Here is a 27982-nt window from a genome sequence, read left to right as displayed (position 1 = left end):
AGCGACCATCATCATTGAGTCACCGTTTTATTTTTTCATCCTTGTAACATGCAAGCAACTATTCACTCATCATCCGTTCTTTCTTGGATCAACAATATTTGTGTGTTTAATGTTTCACTAATTCATCATCCTTCCATCATACATTGATCTGTTCCAAATCAATCATCCATGCGTGCTGTAACATGTCGGCGGCGGGTGACCTGCAGATGGCCTCCATGTCTCTCTCGGTCAGGTGCCACTTGAAGCGACCGTGGTGGAGGATGTCCTTCCAGCGGCCCCACCTGCACACATCGCCAAGATCCAAAAACTCAGCAATCTTCCATGCATATGAAGTACAGCATAATTCCTGATTTCTATTTGATCAACTCCTCGGACCTTCAGCCTGTAAACAGTACCGACTGTCACATTTTTGTAGACCTCCATGAAAACGGACTGATTATCGTTGCGTTTAGCAAAATAAGACGTTTGCAAATATGTGCTTCTAAACATTTTTAGCAACTTTCTGACATGTAACATACCAATCAGGAACTGAATCCTAATTTATGATTGGCCATTTATTTTCTGCACTGTCAGTTTTGTTTTGTTTTTTTAAATGAAATCTGATCCAATGACAAAGTTATGGACAGATGAATCGCCTCTTAAAATAATCCAAGTGGTTGCTGCCCTAACAGATGACGCCAACTTGATTGTACCCAAAAATGAGCAGGTTCTTCTCCACGCGGAAGCACTCGGCACGCAGATAGCGGCGGCTGCGCTCCCCCAGGCGGCGGGTGCGGCACGGCTTCTCCTCCGAGTCGCTGTCCAGCTCCGAGAACTCCATTAGCTCGTCGTCCTCGAAGGAATTGTAGTGGCGCGTCTGCTTCCGGACGCGGGGCGTGTCGATCACCAGCGACTCCTGAGCACCGCGCGGGCCAGGGCGGAAGGGAGGCGGATCAGCAAAGATGCGAATTGCATCGTCAGCTCATCTTTTTTGTACCTTCTCCGACTTGGAGTCGATCTCCACTTCGGCGATCTTGGCCCACTTCTGCCAGAAGTTGGGGTCGTCAAGAGAGATGTCTGTGCGGTTACCCGAGGAGACAAAGCTGGCCTGGAGGAGGGGGACAACATCAACAAAAGAAAAAAGTTGACATGTCACAAAGTGGATTTGCCAGACCGATTGGACCCGAAAGCTGAGCAAGAACTCTGACTCATTATAAACGGCCAAAACAGACGTAGCAATCAAAACAGAGAATGAGCAATAAGAGCAAACGATGACTCTTTGTGACTCACCTTGGCAAAGGTGGAGCCTTTGCCTTCCGACTCGATGGTGATGGTCTGCGTACGTCTCTGCAGGATTTGGTCGATGTCCTCCTCGCAGAACTTGGAGCCTTCGTCCTCTTCGTCCATCAGAGCACCGTAGGCGCCTTTCTTCAGCAAGTCCTCCAGCTCTAGCTTGGACAGCTGCTGCACCTGCACCCCCGCCCCAAAGCGCATCACAGACCTGCCGAAACCTCAACGTTGTCACCAACGCGCACTACACCCAATCGTAGCCCCGACTTGTTGACTCTCGTCCTACGGGAGCGTCCTTGGAAAGGACATTGTGATTTCCATTTTGGCTTACCTCCATTTTCAAATACCGTATTTTTCGGACTATAAGTCGCGTTTTTTTTCATAATTTGGGTGGGGGGGGGCAATTTATACTCTGGAGCAATTTATATGTGAAATTATTCACAAATTCACAAAATTCAAAAATCCGCGATGTAGTGAAACCGCGATAAACGAACCGCGATGTAGCAAGGGATTACTGTAATCTGAACTGCAACTGCGGCGCATATGCGGCGGTGTTTTACATAAATTCCTAAATTCCTGGGAGTCCACATGACAGACGACCTCACTTGGACTGTGAACACCACAACACTGGTCAAGAGGGCACAGAAGCGCTTGTACTTCCTGCGGAGGATGAGGAGAGCCCACCTGCCCCCACCCATCATGAGGACGTTCTACCGAAGCACCATAGAGAGCATTCTGACAAGCTGTCTCTCGGTGTGGTGTGGAGGTTGCAGCGCCTCCGATTGGAAGAACCTGAGGAGAGTGGTGAGGACAGCAGAGAGGATCATCGGGGCTCCTCTTCCCTCCATTCAGGACTTGTCATCCCAGCGCTGCGTGTCCCGAGCCCGAAATATTATCAGTGACCCATCACACCCCCACCATGGACTGTTCTCCCTGCTGCCCTCTGGGAAGAGGTTTCGCAGCATCCGCTGCAGGTCCACCAGGTTCTGCAATAGTTTTTTCCCTGCTGTCGTCAGACTGTTGAACATTCAAACGTAGCATTCCTCTGCACACTTGTAAATACTGCTTTTGTCTCCTGCACTGTTTACATACTTTATCACTGCTGCACTTTGTACTTTATAATTATCTTATTTCATATTTTTATATAGAATGTCACTTTTTAACCAGCCGAAATACCTCTACATTGTTGAAAGCCGTATGCAACGAAATTTCGTTTTGTACACACCTAGTGTTGACAAAATGACAATAAAGTTCTGTCTAAGTCTAAGTCTTAGTCTAAGTCATAAAGGACAAACGATTTGATCACGGGATTTAATGACTTGGAGTGACAGAGATTGTTTGATAAAATTGTTGTTTATAATTATATGGGCCTGTGGAATATTTTGAAGTGCAACCGCCGTCAGCGGCGCGCACCTGGCATTGTTGACATAAACGACGATGGATTTAATGATTTGGAGTGACACAGATGGTTTGATAATATTATTGCTTATATAATAGTTATTTGATATATAATTTATATATCGTTATATGGGCCTGTGGAATAATTTTAAGTGCAACCGCTGTCAGCGGCGCGGCGCGCATGCGGCATTGTTGACAAAGGACGATCGATGGATTTAATGATTTGGAGTGACACATAGTTTGATAATATTATTGATTATATAATAGTTATTTGATATATAATTTATATATCGTTATATGGGCCTGTGGAATGATTTGAAGTGCAACCGCCGTCAGCGGCGTGCACCCGGCATTGTTGACATAAAGGACGATCGATGGATTTAATGATTTGGAGTGACACAGATGGTTTGATAAAGGTGTTATTTATGTTATAGTTATTTGGATAACTGTCAATGTTGCGTCAGGCCCGTTCTCAGCTCTTTATTTGTGTTTATGTCATGTTAGCATACCTATCGTTAGCCTGTGGTTGCTCATTCATGTCTGTTCTTGGTGTTGGATTTTGTTGAATAAATTTCTCCCGAAATGCGACTTATACTCCGGAGTGACTTATACGTGTACGTGTTTTTTTTCACTTTATTGTGCATTTTATGGCTAATGCGACGTATATTCCGGAGCGACTTTTAGTCCGAAAAATACGGTATTGCTCATGGAAGAAAAACCATGAGGGTAGTTTTGGAGAATAACGTGCACCGCATTGTGTTTCTGAAGCTTTGTTTCTGACACGTAGAAAATTAGCTCATGAATATCAAGAAACTCAAGTTCTCACATTTTCATTCTGCTGCAGCCACAGAGTTGCACATTTTCAAACTGTAAAGAAGCATGTCCCTCATCTCTTGATCATATTTATTGATTTGTTCTTATATTGTATTGGATCTCACATCCGCTATCATATTTTGTGACAAATGTGTGGAAACGTGTGTTGACTCACCAATACTGTGACATCATACTTCAGCTTTTGTGAGGACTTGTGTCTGCAGACTAAGACCTTCTGCACGTACAACAACAACAAGACCAGCTCAGTGGTGTAGTGTCCGCCCTGAGACTGGAAGGTTGTGGGTTCAAACCTCGGCCGGGTCATACCAAAGACTATAAAAATGGGACCCATTGCCTCCCTGCTTGGCACTCAGCATCCACAGGGATGGGTTCAATGCAGAGGAGAAATTTCACCACACCCAGATGTGTGACGATCATTGGGGGTAAAAAAAAAAAAAAAAAACGTTGTTTACACCAAACCTCAGGATGCTGCGCAAAGCCAAGGAGGAAAACAGGTTTTACTGCAGGTTTGAACGGTCCACCCACACAACAGGACCTCCTGCATCACAATCAATAACCACACCTCCCCCCACAACCCTCCTGTTCACACCTCCATCGTTGTTATCACTACTCTCTCTCTTTCAGAAGCCGCGCCTGCACTTCAGATCCGCGAGGAGGTGTGTCAGATGTTCCGGAGACAAAAGGTCAGGAAGGCACCAGGCCCAGACGGCGTGTCCCCCTCCAGCCTGAAAGTCTGTGCTGAGCAACTGGCACCCACCTTTGCACAGATCTTCAACCGTTCCCTGGAGCTGTGTAAGGTGCTCTCGTGCTTCAAAAGCTCCACCATCATACCGGTGGCCAAGAAGCCCGCCATCACAGGTTTGAATGATTATAGACCTGACGCCCTGACATCTGTGGTCATGAAATCCTTTGAGAGGCTAGTGTTGAGCCACCTGAAGGACATCACGGGCCCCCTGCTCGACCCCCTGCAGTTTGCCTACCGGGTCGGTGGATGATGCGGTCAACATGGGATTGCACTACATCCTGCACCACCTAGACACCCCAGGAACATACGCCAGGATCCTGTTTGTGGACTTCAGCTCGGCGTTCAACACCATTGCTCCCGACATCCTCCACCAGAAGCTCGTCCAGCTCGCAGAGCCTGCCTCCACCTGTCAGTGGATCACCAGCTTCCTGACCAACAGGAGACAGCATGTGAGGCTGGGGACCATCACATCTGACACCCGGACCACCAGCACTGGCACCCCACAGGGGTGCATCCTCTCCCCACTGCTCTTCTCTCTCTACACCAACGTTTGCTCATCAGGCGACTCTTCTGTGAAGCTCCTGAAGTATGCGGACGACACCACTCTCATCGGACTGATCCGGGACGGTGATGAGACTGCGTACAGACAGGAGGTGGAACGGCTGGTCCACTGGTGCAGCCAAAACCACCTGGAGCTGAACCCGCTCAAGACCGTGGACCAGTCATGACAGTGGACTTCAGGAGAGACCCTTCACCACTTCCACCCCTCACTATCCTCAGTAATGCTATTCCCTCCACAGACACCTTCAAGTTTCTGGGATCCACAATCTCTCGGGACCTGAAATGGACCGGCCACATAGACTCTGTCTGGAAGAAGGCCCAGCAGAGGCTGTACTTTCTGAGACAGCTCAGGAAGTTCAACCTGCCACAGCAGCTGCTGAAGACCTTCTACACTGCCATCATCCAGTCTATCCTCTGCACCTACATCACTATCTGGTTTGGATCGGCCGCCAAACAAGACAAGCACAGACTGCAACGGACGAGCACAAACTGCAATGGACAATCAAGATAATCGGGACCAACCTCCCATCTATCCAAGGCTTGTACCTGTCCAGGACCAGGAAATGTGCAAGTAACATCTCTACAGACTCTTCTCACCACGCCCGGACTGTCCATCGGTATTCCCGAAGCGCCGGCCTAGGATTGGCCTGCTGGCCTGAGTCTCTCTGCGTCACTCTTTTTTTTTTTTTGTCTGCTGGTGCGGCGGCTCGCCTATCAGAGGGACAGGCCAGGCCACTCAGGCCAGGAGCATGTGAGGAGGGAAAGACGATTGGTTTATATCAATTAACACCCGCCCCCACAGTCCGTATCAACCACACAGCGCGTGTGGAGGAAGGGGTGTGTTAATAGTAATTACAGTAAAACCTCGGTTTTCGAACGTCCCGGTTCTCGAACAAAGCGCGTGTGGAGGAAGGGGTGTGTTAATAGTAATTACTATGTAAGGTGCCGGCTGCTGTAGCTAGCGAACGGTGCAAATGAGGATAATGGACTTTGAACGTGGTAAAAAGAAGAGGAAAGGCGGTGCGGAGAGGGACAAAAAAAGAAAGGCGCTGGAGGACGCGGTCAAATGCAGAAAAGTTACGGATTTATTCAGCCCCCCCACACACACACACACGGTGCCATTAAAAACTGTGTGTGCCCGCGCGTGTATCCATGCCAGTTTGCATGTGTTGTGTGCATATGTGCCGCTGCCATGAAATCTGCTGATTTATTGTTAGATTTAGTTCTAGTTGATTTTGTAAGTTGAAGAGTCATTTGTTAGTCTTTCTTACTTGCACATTCCTCTAAACTTTGTAACTGGGCCTGGCTAAATTAATATTAAAATATATGTCTATGTTTCCTATGCAAAGGTGGAAATATTGCCAGTTTTGGTGCTTCAGAAAGTAGGCCCAGTACTAGGTCAGAGCAGCTGACAGGTATGACTATGCATGAAACATTTGGGGAAAAAAGCGTATATTTAACCATATCATTCTTTTGATATTGATTAAATGTATTCTTGTCAATAATATAATTATTATGCTGGTTGTTCTGACACTCACAGCAGATGCAGAGTATACTGGCAAGACAAGTCCAGGGAGCAGTGCAAGGGAAAGGCCAACTCAGGACACACACAGACAGACAGTCAGACTCAGAGAGACCTTTCGATTATTTTGCTCGCCCTCATTCTAGAGATTTTGATTTGTTTTTCCAGTACACCCACAACAAAACCCAAAGAATGATTGTGTGCATGTGTGTGCGCACAAATGCGTTTTGCTTGTGCCCATGCATTTAAGTGTGGGTGTGAACATGCACGTGTGGGCAAGGCCAGGGTGGCCTGGTTACATAACTGACTCCTGGCCTGAAAAAATCTCCCAGTCCGGCCCTGCTTCTCACCCAGGTCACAGTTGTTTAAAACTACTCCCCTCCGGACGGCGTTACAGAGCGCTGTACGCCAAAACCAGCAGACACAGACACAGCTTCTTTCCCCAGGGTGTCGCTCTGATAAACTCACACCACTCAGAGTCTCAGAGACATCACTGGGCAATAATACCCTGTTCTTGCCACTTAAATGTTGTTAGTAACCTGAATGTTGTTAGTCACTTGGATCAACCGGAGTCAAATTCCTTGTTTAGCATGCACAAACTTGGCCAATGATTCTGATTCTGGTACAAGAATAAGAATCACAGGTCACCGAGTTAAAAAAAAAAAAAAGATGATCCCTGATTTGATCACAAGATGGATTAATCTATTTGAGACAATTCTGTGCAAAAAGACAAAACTGTTTAAAAATATTGTTTTTTTTCAATCCGAACCGTATGTGCTGACAACAACTGCAGCAAAGGACATCCCTGGAGTGGAGGAAATTTTGTTTAGTGACTCACCGTCAAATTATGACAATGATTTTTGCAATGAAATGCCAAGTATCTGCCAATCAGATTTGCGTTAAGTCTCGGACAAAGCATCGAACATGTGTGACGACTGGCCATGAGGCGAATACGGCATGGTCGAGTTTTAGTACTGTAGTTTTGAAGTCACTGAAGGACGGTTCACTAAATTGTGAGGACTTTTGTCACATTGCCCTGCTGGCCCAGCCAGACGGACATGTCTCACCCCATTGAGACCGCCCTTGCGGTTGATGTCCTGAAGGACGGCCTTGTCCAGGCCCAGCTTGAGGCTAGCCTTGTCAAACATCTCTCGCTCGTAGGAGTTCCTGGTGATGAGGCGGTACACCTTGACCGCTTTGCTCTGGCCGATGCGGTGGCAGCGCGCCTGAGCCTGGCGGGGGAGGGGGACACACGACGTTTTGATTATTCCCGAATCTACCCATATACATATCAATTCTTCCAACGTAATTTGGGCCAGCACTCATCCTACCACGTTGAATCGGATTTATTGTCTACAAAAGCGTTGTGTCCGAATCCTTCTATATGCTAACTACCTTGTTCATTCACTACCGCTATTCCAGGAACTATCAATTCTCAGCTTATACCAGGTAAATTTTCTCCACACAGCTCAGTTTGTCTTCAAAGCAACCCACAATCTGTTCCCCAATACACTCAATAGCTTTTACAGGAGAAGGGAAGACTATCACTGTCATAACACCAGAAATAAGGCTAGAGTTGAGTTGCCCCCCATACGAACTTCCCTGTCCAAATGTAGTCTTCATTTCAGGGGTGCCAAAGTATTTAATCAACTTCCTATCCATTTCTTTGACCTTTCGTCCTTCATGTTTAAAACTGCTGTTAAACGACACATATTCACAAATCACATATGCACTATGAACTATAGTAGTATTACCTGAGTTAGGTTGCTTGTTACCTTGGCTACTGTTATTAGTTTGCCTTGATGTTGCTATTATTTGTTTCTAAGGATCTATTAACATTATTTGTTTATTAAGTTATTATTACCATCCCTTTGTAATTACATTGATTTCAATCCTACTTAAAATGGTAGGCTAATTGATTGATTATATTATATTATATTTTCTTTAATTTTAACTTGAAATCTGAGGGAGACACCTTATAAGCCCGTCGGGGTTTCTAGTCTTCCTTGCGCATGACTATTTTCTTTATTTTTTTTTCTTTATATGACATTTATGTTATTATGTGTGTGCTAAATAAAAATAAATTAATTAATTAAAAAAAACAGGGCTCGCTCGGAGAACCCCCCCAAAGGCAGGGCGAGCGGCTGGCTACCTGCAAGTCGTTCTGCGGGTTCCAATCCGAGTCGAAGATGATGCAGGTGTCGGCGGCCGTCAGGTTGATGCCCAGGCCGCCCGCCCGCGTGCACAGCAGGAACACAAAGCGGTCCGAGTCCGGCTTGCAGAAGCGGTCAATGGCCGCCTGACGCAGGTTGCCGCGGACGCGTCCGTCGATGCGCTCGTACGTGTAGCTGAGGACAGGCACGCACGCGCACAAAGTTGGGTTAGAAAACAACTGATCACTCCAACGTGCGTATTCACAGTGTTCATATTCATCAGCCCTTTCAGACATCCTTGGTGGATAATGGCTTTAAATTCCTGCCAGTTCATAGTACCGGGTATCTATGTATTGAGAGTACCTTTGCTAGCTTTCCTATTTGTGTGCATGTGTTTCTTTTTATCGGTTGTGTTTCACATGTAAGTCGAATTAATTTTTTTAATTTTGATGTGTTCTTGTCTTGTACTGTCTGTTTGTGTCAATAATTTGTCGTGATTATGTAGTAAAAAAGATTGTGTTATACGAGTACAAATCAAGTGTTGGGGGGAAAAAAGCTAACTCCAACCTGCTAATAAGTTCACGGGAGAGTTGTTTATTCGACCGAGCAATGATTTGCGCTTGCCGGTAAATGGATTAGATTGACCAATGACCGGAACATGACAATGAGTATATTCAACCGGCCAATAGTGTAAAGATGTTGGTGTACAGTAATCCCTCGCTACATCGCAGTTCATTTATCACGGCTTCAGTACATCGCGGACCCCCACCAAAAATAACAAAAATTCAAAATAAAAATTCTCAATTGAGGGATTGTGGCAGGAAAGTTGCCCGCACGCCAGCAGAAGGCAGCGAGTGCCCACACAATTGCAGTACATACACTTGTACGTTGTTATAAAAAGTTGTTATAACCTTGTTATAAATGTTTTTATAATAAAAGAGTTCTTAAAAATATATTTACAGTATGTACACTTGTATCTTGTTATAAAAAAGTTGTTTATAATAAGAGTTCTAAAAACATATTTACAGAATGTGTACTTTCGCGACATCTATATACCGTAATTTTCGGACTATAAGTCGCGGTTTTTTTCATAGTTTGGGTGGGGGGGCGACTTATACTCAGGAGCGACTTATATGTGTTTTTTTTTTTTCAAAAAATTTCAAAAAAAAAATTTCAAAAAAAAAAAAAATGAAACCGCGATAAACGAACCGCAATGTAGCAAGGGATTACTGTAATTTGAATTTCAAGTGACGACAGCAGCGCGAAACCATCTGCGTCACTCCAATTCATTAAATCCATCAATCGTCCTTTGTCAACAATGCGTGCGCGCCGCTGACGGCTTTTGCACTTAAAAATATTCCACAGGCCCATATAACGATATATAAATTATATATCAAATAACTATTATATAAGCAATAATGTTATCAAACCATCTGTGCACTCTAAATCATTAAATCCATCGATCAAATTCCTCGTCCTTTGTCAACATCGCCGCGCGTGCGCCCTGACGCCAGCCTCGTCGTTATTCCACAGATTTACTATATAACTATATTGTAGCGTTAACAAAGTTCAAGGAAAGACGTGGGTTTGGTAAACGGCTCTTTATTTAACAAAACAAACTTACAGGCGTGTGGCGGCGTGGACGTCCAGCCACGGAAGTGGACGAGAGCTCCATACGATAGGACCGGGCGTGCGTAGAAGCCATGACCGAGCCCCATGCACCGTCCTCGGACAGCCACCCGGCTGAGCGCCGGGCCTCGACTTCCATCCACGGAGCTGAAAGGCAGCTCGGTAGAGTAGGACCGGGCGTGCGTAAAAGCATTGTCCGAGCACCATCCACCGTCCCTGGACAGCCACCCGGCCGAGCGCCGGCGCCCGACTTCAATCCACGAAAGTGAAAGTAAGCTGGACGAGTGACGCGCGACAGCAGCGAGCGCGACAGCAGCGCGACGCGACGTCGCGGTCGCGCGTCAGCAGCGCGACGGTTGTTTACATAAAGGACAAAGATCGACTCGTCCAGCTTTCTTTCACTTTCGTGGATTGAAGTCGGGCGCCGGCGCTCGGCCGGGTGGCTGTCCAGGGACGGTGGATGGTGCTCGGACAATGCTTTTACGCACGCCCGGTCCTACTCTACCGAGCTGCCTTTCAGCTCCGTGGATGGAAGTCGAGGCCCGGCGCTCAGCCGGGTGGCTGTCCGAGGACGGTGCATGGGGCTCGGTCATGGCTTCTACGCACGCCCGGTCCTATCGTATGGAGCTCTCGTCCCCTTCCGTGGCTGGACGTCCACGCCGCCACACGCCTGTAAGTTTGTTTTGTTAAATAAAGAGCCGTTTACCAAACCCACGTCTTTCCTTGAACTTTGTTAACGCTACAATATAGTTATATAGTAGATCTGTGGAATAACGACGAGGCTGACGTCAGGGCGCACGCGCGGCGATGTTGACAAAGGACGAGGAATTTGATCGATGGATTTAATGATTTAGAGTGCACAGATGGTTTGATAACATTATTGCTTATATAATAGTTATTTGATATATAATTTATATATCGTTATATGGGCCTGTGGAATATTTTTAAGTGCAAAAGCCGTCAGCGGCGCGCACGCATTGTTGACAAAGGACGATTGATGGATTTAATGAATTGGAGTGACGCAGATGGTTTCGCGCTGCTGTCGTCACTTGAAATTCAAATTACAGTAATCCCTTGCTACATTGCGGTTCGTTTATCGCGGTTTCATTTTTTTTTTTTTTTTTTTTTTTGAAATTTTTTGAAAAAAAAAAACCCACATATAAGTCGCTCCTGAGTATAAGTCGCCCCCCCACCCAAACTATGAAAAAAACCGCGACTTATAGTCCGAAAATTACGGTAGTTGCATACAAGTTATCTTATATTTACTCAATGTTTGTTTAAGGAACTGCATACCAGTTACCTCACATTTACTTAATGTGTGTTGAAGTGTTTAGGACAAGTTACTCATTATTATTGTGTGTTAATTTACCAAGTAGATAAAGTTAGCAAAGGTTTAGTTGCATTGTTCCACAAGAAAGCAGCAATTCAAGTTATCTGATCACAGTCGAGGACGAGTCAGCCAACCATGGGGGAAGACAGCTGGTTGAGGAAAGAGGACAAATTCTGCGGGGGTCACGGGCCGACAATGAAGTGCTAATTCACACCACACTACATTCCTTAGCTAATCAGCGTTGCTACAGCCACAATCTCCCCTCCCTTTAGTGTAGCAACGCCTCTGTAACCAGGGCAACCAAAACATTAAAAAGAGGAGCACGTGGAGTAAGGGCTCAGAATTGATGGAGATTGTAACTGAGGTTCCTTTCTCTATTGTTCTCCTCGCGAGTAAACCTGTTCTGGTTGTCTTCTCCTCTTCCTTCCAGCGTGTGGTTTAATGTCTGATGGTACTTAGACCTGACAATGATCAAGCCATTTTTCACCACACACTGTTCTGGTGCAAGCTGTATCAATTACAGCAGATCCTAGAGACTCCACCGTGAAAATCTCTGTGTTAGTCAATGCATCTTTAGACAATATGGTAATGTTGCATTCATCAACCTCGGTTTGTCCTTCTTCTTCTGTTAGTTTAGCATGTTCATTTTTGTGGGGGCAGTCTTTTGCCCAGTGATATAAACTTTGGCAGACTGCACATCTCGTTCTTCTACCATATCGGTCAAATGGATTGGTACCTTGAACAGCTGCTTGTTGTCGCGGATTTGACCTACTTTCTCTCCTGCCGGCAAACCTTGTGTAGTAGGCATCGTCAGTTCCATCACCGCTCACCTGCAGTGCACCGACTCCGCCTTGTGGCGTATTGTCGCCAAATATCCTCTTCAAGGCAGCCTTCATATTGTCAAACGTGAGGCTTGGACAAGCGGTAAGTGCCAACTGTTTGTCTTTAATATAAAGTCCCGCAGTGTCTAGCAGCTTGAAAGCTAACACCGCATCTGGTAACTCCATTTTGAACTGGCGAATTCTGTTGTACCTCCGTTCAAACTCGACAATGTAGTCGGCCGCCCGTTAACCGGTCGAACTCCGTATATGCCTCATATTGGCGGTCCTTTTCCTCTTTCAAAAACACTGAGTCCAGTTTTCCCAAAAGTGTAGTCATTCCATCATCTGCATTCAAATCCCCTGCGGATATTTCCAGCGCGTTGTCTCTCGCTCTTCCCGTTAGCGACAAGGCAACCGCCAAAGCCTGCTTCTTTTTATCCAAGTCCGTAACAAGTCTCCATATTTCGACTTCATTTTTCCAACTTTCGTAAGACTTCTTCTCATCAAACGCTGGCAGAACTTTGTAATTACCAGCGTCCATCCTCTGCTACCATGTTAAGTTGAATAACGACAATAACGACAACTGTGCGTCTCACTAGACTTTACTTGTACACCTGCACAACGTGACAACTTTACCACCACCAAATCATTTCCTTGACTTCCAACATACAACACGTCTGCACATGCGCAGTAGGAAAAGCATATAACAAATGCATATAACAAACACGCAGTAGGAAAAGCATAACACAGAGTTCACCTCGGTCAGAACACGAGTGCATGGAGAAGGCAGACAAACGGGCTGCCACAAGGCTCAGTTCTAGCTCCAACGTTGTTCAATCTCTACACAAATGACCTACCCACCACCAAATCCCGGAAATTCATCTATGCAGATGACATCTGTCTGGCATTTCAAGCACCAGACCTTGATCAACTGGAACAGGTGCTCACAGAAGATCTTGCCAAACTGGAGCAGTTCTGCAAAACCTGGCGCCTAAAGCCAAGCCCAGCAAAAATTGTATCCAGCGTATTCCATCTCCATAATGCAGAAGCCGCCAGAGAACTAAACATCTACCTGGGTGTAGTCAAGCTGAAGCACGCCTCCAACCCAACTGACCTTGGAGTGACACTTGACCAGACCCTATCTTTCAAGGAACACCTAAAAGGGACGGCAGCCAATGTTAAAGCAAGGAACAACCTGCTCTGCAAACTCGCTGGTGTAAAATGGGGGACAGCAGCGTCCACACTGCGCACCTCAGCACTGGCCCTTGCATACTCTGCAGCTGAATATTGTGCCCCTGTCTGGTAAAGTGCCCCCCACACTCACTATGTGGACACCCAGCTCAACACAACCATGAGGACCATAACCGGGACTGTCCGCTCAACACCACTCCCCTGGCTTCCTGTCCTATCAAACATCCCCCCCACACATATCCGGCGAGAAGCAGCCACTCATAAGATGCTTCAAAAGATCAAAGACTCCCCATCTACCGATCTATACAGACATCTACAACCCACCCACTGCTCGACTCCCGTCCAGACGACCAATTTGGACGAACATCCCACCAACCGACTTCCGACATCCAGCTGGCTTGGAAAATGGAATGGGAGTCCAAGGAGGTCCCAAACAAACACTTGGTGCCAGACCCCAACCAACAGGTCCCTGGCACCAAACTCCCAAGAAGACAGTGGTCCACACTCAACCGTTTCAGGACTGGACATGGCCCCTGCTTGGCCAGCCTTCACAAATGGGGCAGTAGCCCCACCCCACTGTGTGCTTGTGGAGAGGAGCAAACCATGGAACACATCATAGAAGTTTGTCCTCTCCACAGACTTAAAGGAGGGTTAGTCACCCTCCATACAGCAGACCAGGAGGCAACTGCTTGGCTTAGGGACTTTGCATTCGCCAAATAAATAAGATACACAAAAAACGTAGTATGTATGTTAAAAATGAGAGGGTAACACTACTTCGGCTTTTCACCTATCGCGGGTGGTCTTGGAACCAATTATCTGTGATAAAGAAGGGATTACTGTATTGCGAACCAACAACTTGAACCTGTCACAACAAGCAAGCCGTCCTGGATACACTTCCTAAACTGTTGGTTAGTGTCTCAGAGTGAGCACTGACCTCTCAGTCCATGTATAGGAACGGCCACTATGGGCTGTAACAAATGAGCAAAGTGTCTTGGCGCGCGCTCACCGTCTCTGTATGAGGTAGTCCTCGAGGATGTCGAGGCAGCGGACCATCTGCGAGAAGACCAGGACCTTGTGTCCACCGCTCAGCAGTTTGGGCAGCAGCTTGTCAATGAGCACCAGCTTGCCAGCCGCCTGTATCATGGCCTGCAGCTGCAAGTCGCAGGCGTCGGCCCCGTGATTCTTGCGGAAGCTCTCCAGGATCTTCTCCTCGGCCCCTGCCCAGACAACAGACCGTCACGCTAGAAGCCAAGTTGCTAGCAACTCCCAACACAAATTTTTTGAGCGACCAATAACTTGAACCTGTTGGAAATGTATCGCACTTAGCAGTGACTTAACTATCAGACTGAGCAATAACTCAAATTAAGACCAATCAACAACTTGAAACTGGAAGTACAGGAAATGTATTAAATTGACCAATCACTAACTTGAAACAGCCGCTAAAGGATAAACGGAGTAAAATCACGTCTCGTCACGTCACGTCTCGTCACGTCTCGTCACGTCACGTCTCGTCACGTCACGTCAAGTCACGTCACTTCAAGACTTTAGGACAGGGGTCTCAAACTCCAGTCCTCGGGGGCCGCATTCCTACATGTTTTCCAAGTTTCCCTCGTTAAACACACCTGATTCAAATGATCAGTTCATCCTCACGTTCTGCAGGAGCCTGATAATTGAATCAGGTGTGTTTAACAAGGGAAACTTGGAAAACGTGTAGGAATGCGGCCTCCGAGGACTGGAGTTTGAGACCCCTGCTTTAGGAGGCGTGCCGACCCGCACCGGTGATCAGGTAAGGATGGTTGCAGCACTTGCGCAGCTCCATCATGGTGTTGATGAGGTTGGGCATGTTGTGCTGGTTGGCTCCTTTGGACAGGAAGGAGAAGTTCTTCTCCAGAATTGCCCGGTAGTATTTCTTCTGCATGTTGGTCAGCTCCACCTGCAGGAGGATGCCGGCAAGCTCAGAGTGGGAGGGGAGGGGGGAACTGAGACAAGAAACTCCTACCTCAATGATGGTCTCCTCTTTGGGGGCCAGGTTCTTCTCCACGTCATCCTTCAACCTCCTCAGCATCATGGGCTTCAAGATAGCCTGAAGTTTCTTCACCTGGGAGTGCAAGAAAGCAAGATTAAGATCTGACGACCACATGGTTGGGAATCAGATTATTAAAAATAAAATCCACATTGTCAAGAGCAACGCAAACAGTCAGTCGTGGCATTCACTGCCTTTAGATGCCCAAGATCCATTTCAACTGGGCGGGTGGTCAAAGAGTTAAAGGGCCTTACCTGCTCCTCGGTTTTCAGGTCCCCAAACTCGTCGAGGAAGGCGCTCTCCGAGGGGAACTGCAGCGGCTCCAGGAAGTTGAGCAAGCTGAACAACTCCTCCACCGAGTTCTGCAGTGGCGTTCCCGTCAGCAGAACCTTGTGCTCCTGCTCCGAGCAGCCAGAACAGAAGTCGCAAGTCAGTCTCAGGTCTCAGTCTCTGCCCTTCCGCTTTTCCACAAGTGCCCCCGAAACAACCAATATCATCAACCTTTTGGAACTATTACAGACAAAGCCATTACCTAGCTCAGTCGCCTAGTGGTAGAGTGTCCCCCCTGAGACTGGAAGGTTGTGGGTTCAAACCCCGGCCGGGTCATACCAAAGACTATAAAAATGGGACCCATTGCCTCCCTGCTTGGGACTCAGCATTAAGGGTTGGAATTGGGGGGTTAGATCACCAAATGATTCCCGAGCGCGGCACCGCTGCTGCTCACTGCTCCCCTCTCCCCCAGGGGATGGATCAAAATCACACGGGGATGGGTTAAATGCAGAGGACAAATCTCACCACACCCAGATGTGTGTGTGACGATCATTGGGACTTTAACTTTTAACTTTAACTGAGACGCAGACCAACCAATGACTTAAGCATGTGATGACTTTGTTTGTGAGAGGTGCCGAGAAGTTTGGACTGACCAAGTTCATGAGTTTGAGTCCTTCCAGCAGCTTGCAGTTCCTGTTCTTGAGGCGGTGCGCCTCATCGATGACCACGCAGCGCCACTGCAGCTTCTTCAGCTCGGGGCAGTCGGCCATCACCATCTCGAAGGTGGTGATCAGCGCGTGGAATTTGAGCACGCTCGGCGCCGCATTGCCCTGGCGGGAGACGCATGTTAGCTTGGTGCTCATGCCAGGGAGCATCTCGGTTTTTGTGCTTGACGCATTTACGCAACGGACCCAACGCAAATGCTTCCGCCACATGCGGACAAAAAAATAATGGTGCTACGTTCTTTATCTTCTGCGTGGAACGATGAAGTGTCACGCAAATGATGGGCACATCATTGAGTGATGCAGTGTGGCAGAAACTGTTGAATTCTATTCAGCTATAGTTTTCTTTTTTACCACATGGTTTCAGGCTACAGAGTCACAGTGATGATTTTCCTGATAAAAATCAAATTCTAATAATGACAGACTGCTGTGAGTTGTGTTGCGACTTACTTTTCCACAGCTTGCCAAGACAAGATTACTGAGTGGAACTTTGGTCGCTGTATAGCTGAGTTTCCGTAGGTTTTTTATTTACGGCAAATACCAAACTGGGGCGGGTGTATATGTAGTTGGAGTGTGATGCACGTTTGCGTCTGTTGTGTTTGCCAAAAAAGAGCGAGACCTGCGCTTTGCGATGGAACATCTCGTACTGCAGAATCATCTGGCGGCTGATCTGCGAGCCGTGGTACACGATGACGTTCATGCGCGTCCAGGTGCGGAACTCGCGCTCCCAGTTGGTGATGGTGGAGAGGGGCGCGATGATCAGGAAAGGCCCCCGGATGCCCATGCTGAACATCTCGTACAAGAAAGTGATGGATTGGATGGTCTTGCCCAGGCCCATTTCATCCGCCAGGATGCAGTTCTTCCTGCCGCGGACCGGCGGGAGGAGGAAGGCGCGTTCAACTTCTACTGTGAGAAGGCGTGTGTGTGTGAATGGATTCTGTCTGCATGTGTCTGTCTATATGTGTCTCCCTATATGTGCGTGTATCTGTCTGCAGGTATGTGTGTGCAAGTGCATCTGTGTGTAACTGTCTCTGGCTCTATTCACACCGCAGGTCTGAATCAAAACAGTCCCAAGCGGAGCGCATGTCGTCCGGGTGAGATATACGCCAACTGGCTGCCACCCGGCCGTTCAGACCGCGTTGCAAAATATCCGAAATGTATCCGATCGAGAAGCACGAACGAAAGTGGCCGGATTTGGGGGAAAAAAAAATCTGAATTGTGCCGCAGTATGAACGTAGCCTTTGTGTTTGCATGCATGCGCGTTCACCTGTTGTACCAGTTGAAGAGCAACCAGTTCATGCCCTCCAGCTGGTACTCCCTCAGCTGGTTCCCATTGCGGTAATCTCGTGAGCGCTCCAACTTCTGCCATTTGTCCGGAGGAGGACGCTCCTGACCGCACAGACAAAATACACGCTTGTATGTTGACATTAAAATACTACACGGTGTTCACCATACATTTGCTATTCATGATTGTGAATGTACAGTGGTACCGCTACTTACGAACGCCTACACTTATGAACTTTTTGAGCTACGAACTGGAGCCTCGCAATTCTTTTGCATCTACTAATGAACCAATTTTTGATTTCCGAACCGACGCACCCATCCACCCGCCTTGTCTCTGCCATTCCCTGTTTGTCTCGGCGCGTTAGTGGTGTAAGAAATAAGTAGTGTAGTCGAGTATGTCTCCAAAGACGATCGATATGAAACACAAAATCATAAAGGAGCATAGCAAAGGCATGCGTATCATCGAGCTTGCGATGGAATATAGCCGGTGTAGTGCCAAAATAGGTATCCCCTGCTGCTGGATCATTCACGACAGCATCACTTTATCTGTGCCTTCTTAGGGGTATTTTCACTAAGTGTAGCAAATGTGAAAAGGTGCTCCCCTCTACAAGCAAAGTTACAGGGGTACTCGTTCTAACAGTAGCCCTATTAGAAAAAAATCAGCCCGTGAGAATAAGTGCACCCCCCTCATCTTCAAATTGATTCCAGGCCATCAACCGTTTCAGGCAACGGTGATTCCTGACTGCCTAATGGCTTTTTTCACGTGGCTCAGTCGTAGAGTGATAGTCTCGCAACTTAGAAGAGGTGGGTTCAATTCAAAACGTAATGACGAGTATGTGAGCCCATTGCAAGGGGTGTGTGGAAGCACACAATAATTTATTAGCCTGACTTTTTCTGTCTTCTTGGGCAAATTTTTAGCAATGGTAGAAGATTAGAACTTCCCTAAGCAAAATTAGGGGGTTAAAAATAAAGCAACATTTATATCTTGTTCTAAACGTTTAAAAAAGCACAAATAAAATAATAATTTGCAAATAAATTCTTTAAAAATCAGACAATGTGATTTTCTGGATTTTTTTTTTAAATTTTGTCTCTCATGTACTCTCGTGTACCTATGATGAAAATTACAGCCATCTCTCATATTTAAAGTGGGAGAACTTGCACAATTGGTGGCTGACTAAATACTTTTTTTGCCCCACTGTATGTAGCAGAAGGTTCCAGAAGGTTGTCTATGGGCTCCTCACCACATGTCGCAAGTCTGGCGGCAGCTTTTGAATCTCCTCAAACTCTTTGATTTTCTCAGGGTCCAAGTCCTCCTGGAGCTCCCAGGTGGCCTCTTCATAGGACAGGCTGCACCACTTGACCAGGTAGTGCGTCACCTCCTGAACACGCAAAGTGCGGCATATGAGCGCGGGCATGTGAGCGTGCGTAAGCGCATCAACCAACCTCTCCGGTCTCCGTGTCCGTGGTAACGGCCACCTCCAGCACCCTGTCCACCTCCACGTAGTCGGGATTAAACAAATCCTCGTCAGGCTGGAAGAGGAAAAAAATAACATGGGGAAATGGCCCAAATGACAGTAAAACGGCGGCAAAATGGCAGACCCTGGGAAGAGGGACTGTACATATTTTTCAAATCCACATAGGATTTACTTCAGGAGTGATTACTTTTTAATCTTCCACAAAGATATGAATAGGGTTCTAGACTGTGAATTGGGAATGATGGACCTTTCGGACCATAGCCCTCTCTTTTTGGAAGTGCAACTTGAACAAAGTTGGAGAAATACTCTGTGGAGATCAAATTGAGTCATATGAAAGAGCAATTCAAAAAGGACATTTCAGAGTTTCTGGAATTGAATGATCATCGCGAGGTTTTACCCCCAATTCTTTGGGACACGTAAAACGGTACTGAGAAGCAAGATCATAGGATATTGTTCCTATTGAAAGAAACAAAAACAAAAAGAATTGGATCAACTATTGGCAGAATTGAAAATGTAAGGCTGGATTTTATTTGTTGTTGATGGATGATGTGAAGGGGTACCCCACGATTCTTGTTCTAGGGAGTTTTGGATTATTATACAGAGTTGTTATTGTTCATTGGTGGTAAAAGAAAATATTCATTGCTGCAAATTTGAAGTACCGTAATTTTCGGGCTATAAGTCGCGTTTTTTTTCATAGTTTGGGTGGGGGTGCGACTTATACTCAGGAGCGACTTATATGGTTTTTTTCACAAATTTTTACTTGATCATTAACACATCACTTACTTACAAGTATAGTTGACCACTTCACATGTTATTTTTAGTATAGTTGATCACTTCACATGCTTTTATATCTTTATCTTGAACATATTCAAAACATGAAAAATAGAGAGAAAAAATCAAATAAAGCAATTAACACTTTAAAGCGCCATATCCAAGTCCACTGTCTGCTGTATGCACACTTGCTCCATTTTTGCTCCTCTTATATTTATTGTTATTTGTTTATTTATTATTTATTCATCAATCACTCTTATTTATTCATTGTTTGTGCCTTCTTGTTTTTATTTTTTTGTGTAGTTTACTTGTATGCATATTGTGTACTATGTCTTGTCACCGTGGGATAGTGGGAACATAATTCCGATCTCTTTGTGTGTCTTGGCATATGAAGAAATTGACAATAAAGCTGACTTTGACTTTGACGAAACAACCAAATAAACAAAACAAAAAACTACAGCTGAAAAAAAAACCTGTTATTTTCAGACAAAACTGGATGAGGGCGCTCTAACTTTCACCGTTGGCCGTGACTCATCAACTGGGAAGGGCTTAACAAAAATGGCACCAAAAAGAAACTCATATTCTGCAGGTTACAAACTTCAAGTTGTAAAATATGCAGCCGAAAACAGTAATCGAGCAGCAGAAAGTTTGGAGTTAGTGAGAAACTTGCAAGGGATTGGCGAAAATCGGAGCTTCTTCAGAGCGAACAAAGCTCTGCTTGTGATGGACAGTATGCGAGTGCATATCACGCCACAGATAAAAGAGAAATTAAAAAGCCTCAACTCCATACCTGCCATCATCCCTGGAGGCTGTACTAAAATACTTCAGCCACTTGACGTCTCCGTGAATAGGAGCTTTAAAGCAGTTCTGCATAACCTGGGGGAGCAGTGGATGGTGGACGGAGAACACAGCTTCACGGCAACCGGGAGAATGCGACGTGCAACATTCCTGGACGTCATTGGATGGATCGACAAAGCGTGGGCTTCGGTTACACCCAAAATCATTCTGTCAGGATTTAGAAAAACTGGAATAATTCCAAATGAAACTGACGAGGAGTCTGACGTCAGCGACGGAGATGTCGAAGGGCCCCACGTACTACCGGAATCAGTCGCGGCTTTGTTTGAAAGTGACACGGAGGACGAAGAGTTTGAAGGATTTAATGATTAGGAGTGACGCAGAAGATTTGGAAACATTTTTTATTTTTGTTATAGTTATTTGATATATACGTATTTTATTTCGTGTAGCAACTTCTATATGTTTTTATCGTTACAGTTCATAGTTGTTGGCTCGTTGAACTCTTGTTTTGTTAAATAAAGGGCCGTTTACCAAACCCACGTCTTCCCTTGTACTTTGTTAACGCTACAATATATTTATATACTACATCTGTGGAATAAAAGGAGTCGCAACTGACCCACGAGGTTGACGTCAGCTGCTCACGCGTGGCGTTGTTGACATAAAGGACGAGAAATTTGATTGATGGATTTAATGATTTGGAGTGACACAAATGGTTTGATAATAGGGGTGTAAATCGCGGGTTTTGTCACGATACGATATCATATCGATACAAAGAATCACGATACGATATTTGCCGATACCTTAAAGCCTGCTGTGATTCATTCACGATACATCACGATATAGTGCTCCACGATCGATTTTTTATTTATTTATTTATTTTTAAATAAAAAATATAGAATATCCTGATTTATAACAATTCATACGCAAAATCAACAAGGTACTGCAAACTCTTTATTTAGGAAATTACAAGAGTATTGTAGTATACAAAGTGCTTATTTTAACACTGAACTTAATCAAATTCCTATATTTTTTCTCATAAGTAAAGAAAAATGGATATTCTTTCTTTTTTTGTAATACCATTAACTTTAAAGTGCATTACTGAACTATTTATTTACAATAATTTTAATTGTCCGTTGAGCCATCTTTTCTTTGGAATCCAAAGTGCTTCCAAACGAATGACTTGAAGCCCCAAAGGGGAGCGAATTTCCTCGTCTTCTTGGACACTAGCCATAGCACCAGCCCAGGAGCCGCGTAGTTGTTGGCTCCCCTTTCACGTGCCTGCTCTGCTCACAACACAACACGCCGCGTACTGCTCCCGGAAAGAGGAAGCAAGCAACAATGAACTGGATTTAAAGTCGCGTCTAATGTCCGAGGTCAAACACGGCGATATAAATCGATGTTTACGTTTAGCATCGATGCCAATAAATCGTAGAGCATTATATCGATTAATCGATGTGTATCGATGAATCGTTACACCCCTATTTGATAATATTGTTGTTTATGTGATAGTTATTTAAAATATAGTTTATATATCGTTGTTTGGGCCTGTGGAATAATTTGAACTGCGGCGCGGCACACGGCATTGTTGACAAAGGACGATCGATAAAAGACGAGAAATTTGATCGATGGATTTAATGATTTGGAGTGACACAAATGGTTTGATAATATTGTTGTTTATGTGATAGTTATTTAAAATATAGTTTATATATCGTTGTATGGGCCTGTGGAATAATTTGAACTGCGGCGCGGCACACGGCATTGTTGACAAAGGACGATCGATGGATTTAATGAATTGGAGTGACACAGATGGTTTTATAAACGTGTTATTTATGTAATCGTTTTTTTAAATAACTCTGAATGTTACGTCAGGCCCGTTCTCATCTCCTCGTTTGTGTTTGTCAGGTTAGCATACCGTATCGTTTAGCCTGTTGTTGCTCGTTCATGTCTGTTCTTGGTGTTGGATTTTGTCGAATAAATTGCCCCCCAATATGCGACTTATACTCCGGAGCGACTTATACCGTAATTTTCGGACTATAAGTCGCACTGGAGTATAAGTCGCACCAGCCATAAAATGCCCAAAAAAGTGAAAAAAAACATATATAAGTCACTCCGGAGTATAAGTCGCATTTTGGAGGGCAATTTATTCGACAAAATCCAACACCAAGAACAGTCATGAACGAGCAACAACAGGCTAAACGATAGGTATGCTAACGTGACATAAACACAAACTAAGAGCTGAGAACGGCCCTGACGTAAAATTCAGATTTATTCAAAAAACTATTACATAAATAACACGTTAATAAAACCATCTGTGTCACTCCAATTCATTAAATCCATCAATCGTCCTTTGTCAACAATGCGTGCGCGCCGCTGACGGCTCTTGCACTTCAAAATATTCCACAGGCCCATATAACGATATATAAATTATATATCAAATAACTATTATATAAGCAATAATGTTATCAAACCATCTGTGCACTCTAAATCATTAAATCCATCGATCAAATTCCTCGTCCTTTGTCAACAACGCCGCGCGTGCGTGCGCCCTGACGTCAGCCTCGTCGTTATTCCACAGATCTACTATATAACTATATTGTAGCGTTAACAAAGTTCAAGGAAAGACGTGGGTTTGGTAAACGGCTCTTTATTTAACAAAACAAACTTCCAGGCGTGTGGCGGCGTGGACTTCCAGCCACGGAAATGGAAGAGAGCTCCATAGAATAGGACCGGGCGTGCGTAAAAGCCATGACCGAGCCCCATCCACTGTCCCCGGACAGCCACCCGGCCGAGCGCCGGCCCTCGACTTCCATCCACGGAGGTGAAAGACAGCTCGGTAGAGGACCGGGCGTGCGTAAAAGCATTGTCCGAGCCCCATCCACCGTCCCTGGACAGCCACCCGGCCGAGCGCCGGCCCCCGACTTCAATCCACGGAAGTGAAAGAGAGCTCCGTCGAGTCAATCTTTGTCCTTTATGTAAACAACGCCGCGTCGCGCTGCTGACGTCGCGCTGCTGACGTCGCGCTGCTGACGTCGCGCTGCTGACCGCGACGTCGCGCTGCTGACGTCGCGCTGCTGACCGCGACGTCGCGCTGCTGACCGCGACGTCGCGCTGCTGACGTCACTTGAAATTCAAATTACAGTAATCCCTTGCTACATTGCGGTTCGTTTATCGCGGTTTCATTTTTTATTTTTTTTTTTGAAAATTTTTGAAAAAAAACACATATAAGTCGCTCCTGAGTATAAGTCGCCCCCCCACCCAAACTATGAAAAAAACCGCGACTTATAGTCCGAAAATTACGGTATATGTTTTTTTTCACTTTTTTGGGCATTTTATGGCTGGTGCGACTTGTACTCCGGAGCGACTTATAGTCCGAAAATTACTGTACTATATTCTCTGCACCATAAGGTGCTTCAGGTTAAAAGGTGCAGACTCAGTTGCAGGTCTATTTAGTATTTAATCCTCACATAGGGCGCACCGCATTATAGGACGCATGCATACCATGACTTACGGTAAACAAAAAAAGGTCACGGGAGCAATACAGTGAGTTCAGTTGTACTTTATTCTACTGTTTAACCACGTACTCTAAATTTAGTTTTTCCCTTCTAATTTCTACATTTTCCAACCGATTCAACCCATTCTAACTTTGTTCACCTTATGCTTACCATATTCACCCCCTTCACCCCCACTTCCACCATGCTTACACAATTCACCCCTTCACCCCCACTTCCACAGTGTGGCGGCCATCTTGGATTGACCCCGAAGTGCCCCCGAATGAACTCAGAATAAACCGGAAGTGAACCAAAACAAACAGGAAGTGCCCCAAAATGAACAGGAAGTGCCCCAACATGAACAGGACGTAAACCGGAAGTGCCCCAATTTCGACAGGAAGTGAACCGTAAGTGCCCCAAATCAAACCAGAAGTGACATAAATTGAACCGTAAGTGCCCCAAATAAACCGGAAGTGATATCAACTAAACCGGAAGTGACCTCAAATAAACCGGAAGTGGCCCCAAACAAACCAGAAGTGCCCCAAATGAACCATAAGTGACCTTAATTCAACCAGAAGTGCCCTAAATAAAACCAGAAGTGCCCTAAATTAAACATTTGCTCTAACTTTTACGATTTTTGACCGATTCAACCCGTTTCAACTTTAGAACTCCAAAGTGAACCTCTTAAACCCATAGTTTTCATTTCGTTCCAAATTTCAAAACATTTTGGCGCAATTTGTTTTAAAATTCCCATTCTTTCTCCATGGGGATTCAACATTTGCTCTAACTTTTACAATTTTGGTCCGATTCAACCCGTTTCAACTTTAGAACTCCAAAGTAATCCTCTTAAACCCGTAGTTTTCGTTTCGTTCAAAAATGTTGGCGCAATTTTTGTTTTTAATTCCCATTCATTCTCTATGGGGCATTCAACATTTGCTCTAACTTTGACCATTTTTGTCTGATTCAACCTGTTTCAACTTTTGAACTCCAAAGTGACCCTCTTGAACCCGTAGTTTTCGTTTCGTTTTAAATTTAAAAAAATGTTGGCGCAATTTCTTTTAAAATTCCCATTCATTCTCTACGGGGATTGAACATTTGCTCTAACGTCTACATTTTTTAACCGATTCAACCCGTTCCAACTTTCAACTGTTCATGTTTTTCCTACCTATTCCACAACTTTCAATTTACCAAAAATTCCTAATTTTCAATTTTAAAATTCACGCCAAATTCTCCAAAATTACGTTTTTCACTTATAATTTCTAAATTTTTTAACCGATTCAACCTGTTCCAACTTTTAACTGTTCATCTTTTGCCTACCTATTCAACAAATTGACATTTACCACAAATTCCACATTTTCAATTTTTAAATTCAGACCAAATTTTCCAAAATTTCGTTTTTCCCTACTAATTTCTAAATTTTTCAACCAATTCAACCCATTCTAACTTCATTCTGCAGCAAATCCCCAAGTATTTATTCAACTTCTTGGCCTTCACACGCAATTTGTCCATGAATTGCATTTTCTAGTTATTATATTTTATTCCTCGCACTTTTTAAAGTTAAAGTCCTAATGATCGTCACACACACATCTGGGTGTGGTGAAATTTGTCCTTTGCATTTAACCCATCCCCGTGAGATTTTGATCCATCCCCTGGGGGAGAGGGGAGCAGTGAGCAGCAGCGGTGCCGCGCTCGGGAATCATTTTGGTGATTTGACGTTCTACTACTTCCACATAATTCATCCAATTCACCCCATTCCAATTTTGACATATTCCAAAAATTCACACGAGGGGTGGTTGCATTCATCTCATTCAAAACATTTTGAGTTTTCACAAAATTCGCAAATTTACGGCAATTTTTCCCCCATTCATTCTCAATGGCACATTCAACATTTCACATTTACGTCGTTCCAGGATGAAATTCACGTCATTCAGCACATTCAACTCACATTGGGGAAGAATTTCAAGATTCCCAAAATTGCCAAATTAAAAATGTTCACGTTTTCACGTGTAAAATTTCCACAAAATTTCATTTTTCACCTCTAATTTCTTCATTTTTCAACCGATTCAACCCATTCCAACTTTCAACTGTTCATCATTTGCCTACCTATTCCACAACTTCCCACTTCCCAACAATTCCAAATTTTTTAATTTGAAATTCACGCCCAATTCTCCAAAATTTCGTTTTTCCCTTCTAATTTCTACATTTTTCCACCGATTCAACCCGCTCCCACTTTCAACTGTTTATCTTTTGCCTACCTATTCCACAACTTCCCACTTACCAAAAATTCCAAATTTTCAATTTTGAAATTCACGCCAAATTCTCCAGAATTTCATTTTTCAACTCTAATTTCTACATTTTTCAACCGATTCAACCCGTTCCAACTTTCAACTGTTCAGCTTTTTCCTACTTTTTCCACAACTTCCCACTTGCCAGAAATTCAAAATTTTCAATTTTGAAATTCACCCCAAATTCTCCAAAATTTCGTTTTACACTTCATTTCTACATTTCCCAAGTAATTCAACTCGTTTCAACATCATTCTGCAGCATTCCCCAAGAATCTATTCAGTTTCTTTGCCTTCACACGCAATTTCTCCAGAAATTGCATTTTCTAGTTCAGGAAAGCAATCAAAACTGAACCACGTCTTCCCTCCTGTTTTCTGACCGACACCCGGGGGCGAAAAGAGCATAACCATCCGAGCCAACCCCCTATACAGTCCTCAGGCTCCCCAACAATAGCGGTAGCAGTTTGCATTATTTTATTGCAACGTTTTTCCTTATTCAGATTTGTTTCAAGACTACAGTTACAGTTAGACTTTACTTTGACGGTTAATGCAGTTATTGCAATTTTGCTGTTTTATCACAGTAGATTGGTTTATTTACATTTCAAAAACCAGAAGCTATTCATTTACAAATGTGATTGCACTTTAGTTTACAGATTTAAATGTTCAGATATTAAGATGTGATAGACAGTTTTTGCATGATTTGAATGAGGCAAAATAACGTGCTTTTTCTCTCGAATATATTGTTATAATCATTTGTTTCAGATGTACTGTAATTACTTTCTGTATAAAAATTTAATTTTGTTCAAAAAGTATTTTTTCAAACTTGAGTCTTGAAAAAGAGGGGGTTGTCTTATATTTAGGGTCGTTTTATATTCGGGCCAGTACGGTATTTATTTATCAACAGCGGCGGAGGTACGTACTCTACGCATTACGTACAGTCCTCTGATTGTTTCTTTGCCCCGATCTACGTCAAAAGTACTGTCCTCTGATTGGTTCATCGGGTCTTCATATTACACTTGTATATTACGGAATCCACACAAAACAACTTTACAGATTTTGGAATTTTGTCCACACAAAAGGCGCACCTTATTAAAAGGTGCAATTCGTTTTTTGAGAAAACTCAAGGCTTTTAAGTGCGCCTTATGGTAAAATCTGGTACTATGAGTCGAGAAAAGTGGATATAAAGTTAAAGTCCCAATGATCGTCACTCACACATCTGGGTGTGGTGAAATTTGTCCTCTGCATTTAACCCATCCCCATGTGATTTTGATCCATCCCCTGGGGGAGAGGGGAGCAGTGAGCAGTGGCGGTGCCGCGCTCGGGAATCATTTGGTGATCTAACCCCCCAATTCCAACCCTTAATGCTGAGTGCCAAGCAGGGAGGCAAGGGGTCCCATTTTTATAGTCTTTGGTATGACC

The 27982-nt window shown here is 44.7% G+C and overlaps 1 protein-coding gene and 1 long non-coding RNA gene across 12 annotated transcripts in view; both read right to left on the bottom strand.

Moving 5' to 3' along the window:
• chd6 (chromodomain helicase DNA binding protein 6) overlaps positions 1 to 27982 on the bottom strand; it is a 64104-nt gene that overhangs the window by 27233 nt on the left and 8889 nt on the right. For all 11 annotated transcript variants that reach the window (XR_005098047.1, XM_037252447.1, XM_037252456.1 and 8 more), the window contains exons 12-26: positions 19196 to 19282; positions 18994 to 19131; positions 17736 to 17857; positions 17088 to 17331; positions 16400 to 16576; positions 15731 to 15874; positions 15453 to 15551; positions 15230 to 15386; positions 14460 to 14670; positions 8482 to 8677; positions 7397 to 7561; positions 1270 to 1449; positions 977 to 1087; positions 693 to 895; positions 201 to 281 (exon numbers count right to left, since the gene is read on the bottom strand). Coding sequence is in view for 10 of the 11 variants with exons in the window: in XM_037252447.1 (XP_037108342.1) it covers positions 201 to 281; positions 693 to 895; positions 977 to 1087; positions 1270 to 1449; positions 7397 to 7561; positions 8482 to 8677; positions 14460 to 14670; positions 15230 to 15386; positions 15453 to 15551; positions 15731 to 15874; positions 16400 to 16576; positions 17088 to 17331; positions 17736 to 17857; positions 18994 to 19131; positions 19196 to 19282 (2315 nt within the window). In the remaining variant the exon portion in view is untranslated. The remainder of the gene's footprint in view (positions 1 to 200; positions 282 to 692; positions 896 to 976; positions 1088 to 1269; positions 1450 to 7396; positions 7562 to 8481; positions 8678 to 14459; positions 14671 to 15229; positions 15387 to 15452; positions 15552 to 15730; positions 15875 to 16399; positions 16577 to 17087; positions 17332 to 17735; positions 17858 to 18993; positions 19132 to 19195; positions 19283 to 27982) is intronic.
• On the bottom strand, positions 25546 to 26612 carry LOC119123472. Its single transcript, XR_005098059.1, has 2 exons — positions 26537 to 26612; positions 25546 to 25598 (listed from the first exon to the last, which is right to left on the bottom strand). It is a non-coding gene; the product is annotated as an uncharacterized LOC119123472 (long non-coding RNA).

This window comes from Syngnathus acus, chromosome 5, assembly GCF_901709675.1.
Source record: "Syngnathus acus chromosome 5, fSynAcu1.2, whole genome shotgun sequence".
Lineage (NCBI taxonomy): Eukaryota > Metazoa > Chordata > Actinopteri > Syngnathiformes > Syngnathidae > Syngnathus > Syngnathus acus.
This window is presented reverse-complemented; position numbering and strand designations above follow the sequence as displayed.